This window comes from Cryptotermes secundus, unplaced genomic scaffold (genome assembly GCF_002891405.2).
Source record: "Cryptotermes secundus unplaced genomic scaffold, Csec_1.0 scaffold575, whole genome shotgun sequence".
Taxonomy (NCBI): domain Eukaryota; kingdom Metazoa; phylum Arthropoda; class Insecta; order Blattodea; family Kalotermitidae; genus Cryptotermes; species Cryptotermes secundus.
The window spans coordinates 429,644-436,662 of NW_019731225.1; the positions used below are offsets into that span (position 1 = coordinate 429,644).

The following is a 7,019-nucleotide window of genomic DNA, read 5'->3' on the forward strand; positions in this document are numbered from 1 at the left end:
AGACCAATTTGATAATACTGATTATTTTGTGAATCACATGAAAGCACCCCACCGTAAATACTAAGAGCCACAGCTATGAGCATTGAATATGCACCTAGCAGTCATACCCTGACTGTAGATAGTAATATATACATACTATATATTGGACGAACCTCGAGCTTCTACACATACTTAACAACGGATATGGCATTTGCAACTTGCTATATCAGTCTCTCCAAATAGAATATTCCCTGAAAGCCGCAACAAATATTCATACTCTGCATGACAGATGAGATGAGTGACTGGGAAATAGAGGAATCAAAGAGTCCTCACAGGTGAGGATAACACCTTATCCTAGCATACAACATCCAGGCTGGCCTAATTAAAATGATTGTGGGGTGGAGGGAGAACTTACCCGATTGCTATAGGGGATAAAATAGGTGGGGTAGGAAGGTCACTAATAAGTCATGAACCCATTACCTCCATTTTACATCCATCTTCATGGTGTGATAATTATCACAAAGGTCAGTTGGGGTGAAGGTTGCAATGAAAAAGAGCACATATTTTTACATGCAAAAAAGAATTCCAATCTGCTATGCAGTTGCACGGGCAGAGTTTATTGGCCTTATATAATACTGACAGGTCATTGAAGACATCATGCATACCCCAGCTGGGGATACAAGTTATGATACAATCATTAGCACTTATAAAGCATCAGAATGTATATATCTGATCAACTTGCTGAAACCTAGAAAACAGTATGGTGACAAAATATACACAAATCCAATATGGAGCTTAAAATTCTACTTATATCACTTAATCATTAAAGTTATGATTAAGGGTACATGAAAGATAAAAAACCAAGACAGTTAAGCACCAGTATGTTGTATGTTTAATTCCAAATACATAATTTCTAGCCAGCATTATAAACTTTCTGTCATAAGTGAATAATGACATTGCAGCAGATGACAGAATATAACGATGATGAAACATTAGTCATTTGTTCACTGAAGGCATTCCACACCTGCCACTAACACAAGATGATTTTACACTTATACAATTATTGTGTTATTGGACATTATCCACTGTCTTATTTTATTTAAAACAGCCCTCACGCAAGTGTATGGAGTTCTTTAAATATTTATGTTTCTTTTAACTCTCATGGGTGGTTAAAGGTTATGCTACATTCATATATCCTGTGTTGGTGCTGGTGTCCACAGATAGGGACCAGCTCTATTGACAGGGCCCAACTGGGTAGGTTTCCACCTAAAGACAGAAACAGAATCCAGTCCCTGAAATATTGCATTTCAAATAAGAAATAGGATGATGGATAATGTTCAAAAACACAATAACTGTATTAATATACCATCATCACAAACTTTTAGATCTTATTAAGATGATTTCAAATTTGATTTGTTTCATTCTGGTCCATCACACTAACAATATCATAAGAGGTTAAACAGTTCTGTCCAGTGTGGAAGGAACTGTTTAACCTCTGATAAGATGATTTTAGTTATGATCTGCCACACATACATACACATGTAGTCCCATTTTTGTATATGCATTTAATGAGATTTTAGTTTTATTGACTTCATGAAATCTCCACTATAGCAGTCACATTTACTTCTTGTTTCTTGTGGCAAAAACGTTTTCTCTCCCATGAACTTGGCCAACATGTTCTTCCTATGACCCTCAAGCACCTCACTGCAACAAAATATGTGCACACTGATCAAGCACAGAAAACAACTGCAAAAACAAAAACTTAAACAGTGCACCGTACACGTTATCCGTAACACAAGCTGGTGGCAATGCTTGTTGGTTAGGCATTTACAAGGGAGTCAAATGCAAACCTGTCTCCATTGGTTATGACAACCAGGACATATCAGCAATAAACTGCAGTGTTTCAGCTGATATTAGTGTTCACCTGTGTTCCTCTGCCCCAAACTCTCTACTGCTGCTATCATCATGATTCTATCAAGTTGCCTTTCAAGAAATTCTGAAGCCCACAGTGTGCACATTCATCTAAATCATGATTTCAAAGAATTCTTAAAGTACGACCTCAGTAAATATAGTTGACGGTCTGAATGGACAAGTCACTGTTCAATTCCTGGCAGAGGCAACAAATTTTTCTCTACTCCACAGCATCCACACTAGCTCTGGGGCCCATCCAGTGGGTACTGTGGGCTCTGACCCTGAAAGTAAAGCAACTGGGACACATAGCTGACTATTCGCTTCTGTCTAGTGCTGAGATTAAGAATGTATGGAGCTTTACTGCCACTCCTCCACATATGTTCATGGCATGGTGCTCAACTAAGTACAGGGATAACCATATATTTTTACATTTACATGTTTTAATTTTAACAAGATACAAATTTTACTCAATAAATTCAGTGCAGACCTATGGTACCAAATTTCATCTGAATCTACATGCATAGTGGATTGTAAGATGAAATATGATCACCATACCACTTGGTAGCAGACACTGTCTCACCGGTGCCATCACCTCCAAAATGGACTCCTTCACCACTGCAGAATGGGCAAACTAGGAACATTGAACACACCATAACTTGAGGCACCAGTCATACCAACAGTAAATGGATATATTACACAGTTATGATGGTATGTATGCTTACCTTTAAAATGTCAACTTCTCTTCTCTTCACTGCTACTGAGACTCCTCCTTCTGGAATCCTCCAATCTCTTTACCTCTAAAATCTCTCTGGCCAGCTGTGCCGTCAAAACTTTTCCTAAATCCTCCCCTGTCTCCTCGACCACCACTACCCCTGAAACCTCCCCCCCTTCTCCCTCTAAAGCCATCCCCACCATCACTATGCCTGAAGCCCCCTCGGAAGCCACCACGGAAACCCCCGTGGCCACCGCGGAAGCCTCCCCGACCACCACGGAAGCCTCCCCGGCCTCCACGGAAGCCACCCCGACCTCTGAATCCGCCTCTATCATCTCTACCGCTAGAGGAACCTCTCCTATCCTCCCAGAAGTTCTTTCCCTTTTTGCCTCCTCCTTCTTCATCCTAAATACCAGAAACAAGTGTTAATAAGCCCTGCCACAAGGCACGAAAGCACACAGCAGGGAACTGGAACCACATTCATGCTCATGCCCACTGTTGAGAAATTCGGACATGTTCTCTAGAATTTGTAGGAGTCTGAATGACTGTCAAGTTTTCCTCACATGCAATGAAGGCGTGGTACTCATCGCTGTTAAATCAAGCTGGTTACTGTTTCTAGAATACGCTGAGGCACAGTGAACTCTCATACAGTCAATTTTAATTTTGTGAATAACCCACACTTAGTGCAGGAAATTTTAAGCACCTCCTTAAACACAAACTTTACCCTGCTCAATTTTCTTTGTATATTTTGATCACTATCTTTGAATGGTGCTTTTGTACTATTTAGCAATTGAAGTAAATTTAGAACTTCCCACGTTTGTCTGTCACCAGTCTTAGATATTTATTTAAAAAAACAGAATCCAAAGCCTCGCCTTAGAAAAATTTTAGATGTATTTATTTTTAGAAACAAAACCACAAGTCTAATGTTTCCAAAATGTTTAAAAGCAAAATGAAAAGAGTAACTACAATAAAGCCAAGAGCAGTGAACTGAAGTGACAACACTGCATTAGAGCTCACCTGTTCTGTCCCATTTGCAGAGTCTGCAGATGGCTCCGAAGCTCTCTTTTTCTGCAAGAAGACAGAAAGTGGCGTTACACAGAAGCACTCAATGCAAATGCAATGTTGTTATTCCCATGTCATTTGAGATTGTGCAGTGTACTACGCCATTTTAAAGACGTCTCAAAAGAGGTTGTAACTATTGCACCTAAAAGTGTACTGGAAAAATAGGGTTCTTTTAAAGAACTTCATGATACACACTCCATCTGTACTGTAGGTACACACAGTAGTGGCACAATGATCATTTGTATATTAATGGTTTAACACTTCAAAAATCTTGAAAACTTTTATCTGGACTGCCACTAACTTCTGGTGAGCAAAAATAAAATGGATACACTTGCCTTTTTGCTTTTAACATCCTTTTCTTCCTCTTCATGGTACTCATTCTTTCTCTTTTGAGCAGCTGGTTTCTCTGCTTCTAACTCTTCAGACAAAGAGGAGCCACCTTCGTCCTCATCAGTCACATCAGAAGCATCTGAAGCATCACTGTCCGAACCCTCTTCTTTCTCTGGTACTTCTGCAAACAAGGAGGAATAAAGTCTCCTGCATTAATTCTCAAATTTGGAGGTACAAATAATTTATTTTCGTTTCACATAACCTGTTGTATGCATCTCAGTTCTGACTAAGGGCACCTTACATGATGTGCAACACATACACAGTGTTACGCTAGGCTCATGACAAATGTCCCTGCAGCTGGGTCCATGTACCATTGTACACTGCTCTGTAACGTGCAGCTATAGCGGCTGCATGTCTGCAGAATCTTAAGAATGTCTTTATTAGCTGCTCTCCATTGCAGATACTGAAACTATTTTAAATGCAACACGTTCTATTTGGTGATGCTTCTTACCATCTATCACTTTATCTACGAATTCATGTATGTGTTTCAGATCAGCTGATAAGAAAAAGAATGTAAGCTGAAGCTTATACAACTGTTAATTAAACATGGGAGAACACTTGAATACCACATGCACACTATGCTACACAGAAAATTAAATACTGCTTGAGAATGTAGTGCAGTGTAGTGCTGATACAGAAACCAGCTTCAGGGGGTTAATGACGTAGTATCAGCAGCTTGTACCACGTAGCAGTGAACGCCTTGACTGTAACAATTAATTGTGCAGAAAGTATATGGAAGGAAGTGCTCATGGCCAATTTCAGGTCTATACTGGCATTTGTCTGGAAGGATTGAGGAAAATCATGAAAGAACTGTCTGGCTAGCTGGTCTTCAAGCCATAATTTACGAATATGGGGCCCACTTGAATGAAGTATTTAATGAATTTCCCTTACAAAACCATACAATTCGCAAGTCTTCGTTAGATACAATTAACTACAGGATAATGAGCCAGACAAATATTACACACACAGAACACAAAAGAATCTCGCCACCATCACAACAAACATTTGATTCAAAGCACCTGCCATGCAAGAGATCAATTTACATTTGTATAAATATATAATAAATACTGAATACAACATTTCTTCTGGTACAATTAAAGTAAACTGTGTGTCATTCAACCATATTTAATCAAATCACATTTGTTAAACAATCCCCATGAAGAAATGCTTTGCCTCTGAGAACTCGTTTCAGTGTGACTCACCAAAACAAATGAGATTCATGTTTTCTCTCTACTGGAAATTGTTATGGAGTTCGGTATTACTACATAAATATATTTATTTGTGTAGAAACAATTTCTCTTACCTATTTATGTGAATAAATTACTTTATCATGTTTACATATGTAAAGTTTTATATGATGATGATGAGCACTTTCCTGATGTAATTATGCATAACCATTTGTGAAAACCTGATGTAATTTCTCCAGAGATTTACTACATAGGAATTTCATTGTAGTGCTGATGCCAAACATGAGTAAGGTATTTACTTTTACTTTCCTAACATATAACAGAAAGTACGTACCTTCTGCATCGTCATTATCTGACCCATCTTCTGAGCTTGACTGTGATGCTTCAGGATCTGCCTCTGCTGCTGATCCATCAACAAGGACGTCTTCATCAGCGTCTAAGGAAAAAGACAGATGTCATGCACACAACATACAATACTCAGTCAAGACAGCATTATGCACAATCAAGTTACAGAATTTCACACTTACAGAAATCATAAGACTGCCATGAATTCACCTTTATGGAAATCACAAAGTGTACAACAACAAATTCAGCCAAAACTACTTTTCTCAAAGAAATGATCTGTGAAAAAATTCTGATCACACTTCTACATGAGTAGGTGATACAGGGAGATGGCTGGAGTGTGTCTGCCATCTTGTGTGGATACGGCACAAGAATGGCTCCTACACAACTTAACGGCACAGTTCACATCCCATTGAACAGCCTGTACCTGTGGTATTGTGCACTAGATTGCGTATAACATAAATTAAAAAAAAAACACGTTATGTACCTGAACCAGAATCCGACGACTTTTCTCTTGGTCTCGTCTTTTCATACCATTTGACGACCTCAAATATACTTGGTGAACCTTTCTTTAATGGCCTCTGAAATATTAACAATTATATAAAAAAGTACATACGATAGCAACACTAACAGTGTTTACATGCCCTTGATGACCACCTATTTGCTTTAGCATGTTAATATCCAAAATCATAAATAAAATTTTATACCTTAAGGTTTATGAGACACGAAAAATAGAACTATTCACAAAAAACAAACTACAGGCTGCAACGCTAATAATTTTAGTACTACTTTGGCCACCGAAAACACATCATTACACCTTTCGTTTCTTTGTAAAGTTGCGGGAAAACAAAACATTCAATAACCACGTGGTACCTTCAAACTTCTACGTGGTTAAAAAATGCGTAATATACGTACGTATACATAAATACTGCCATACAAGCATTCCTTTTCAACATAATCACACACTAGTCAACTAATCGTTCCTTTGTAAAGTTAAGGAATAAATGTTGAAAAATTGCCAGCGTACCACGTGGTATGCTAAACTCTTTCTCAAGTAGTTACTAAGCTACAACTACGTGACTAAGTAATACGTATTACACCTTTAGTCGTCACATACCGCCAATGTCTTCTTCTTAAATATCTTTCCAAGATGAGGGTCCTGTTTAATCAGATAATCACATACTAATGCATCAACGAGCTCCTTTAGCGACGCCATGACAAGAAACACGTAACCATGTAACTCTATCGGCCGCTGTGATCAGATACACAGGAAGCACCGGTAGAACAAATCGATAGTTGTTTCATATCCGCCCACATCGCATCTCGAGAACTCGGCTCAGAACGCTCAGAATACTGCTACTACTGCCATCTACACGTATCAAAGGTGATCCATGGATAAGGAGACGAATTACCGACCTAAGTGTCATCAAAAAACA

General features: G+C 38.6%; 1 protein-coding gene across 2 annotated transcripts; it reads right to left on the minus strand.

Moving 5' to 3' along the window:
• Positions 1 to 1,546: 1,546 nt before the first annotated feature.
• LOC111866568 (RNA-binding protein FUS) lies at positions 1,547 to 6,863 on the minus strand. Of its 2 annotated transcripts, XR_002843171.2 has the most exons (8): positions 6,701 to 6,863; positions 6,071 to 6,164; positions 5,576 to 5,677; positions 4,000 to 4,175; positions 3,620 to 3,670; positions 2,613 to 3,007; positions 2,446 to 2,521; positions 1,547 to 1,683 (listed from the first exon to the last, which is right to left on the minus strand). XR_002843171.2 is itself a non-coding variant. In XM_023855636.2 (7 exons), exons 1-6 carry the CDS (start codon positions 6,797 to 6,799, stop codon positions 2,645 to 2,647), a joined length of 885 nt encoding a protein of 294 aa, XP_023711404.1. In that variant the 5' UTR covers positions 6,800 to 6,863; the 3' UTR covers positions 1,547 to 1,683; positions 2,613 to 2,644. The 2 variants fall into 2 exon arrangements, 1 of the variants encoding a protein (XP_023711404.1); XM_023855636.2 differs by lacking the exon at positions 2,446 to 2,521.
• Between the last annotated feature and the right edge of the window lie 156 nt (positions 6,864 to 7,019).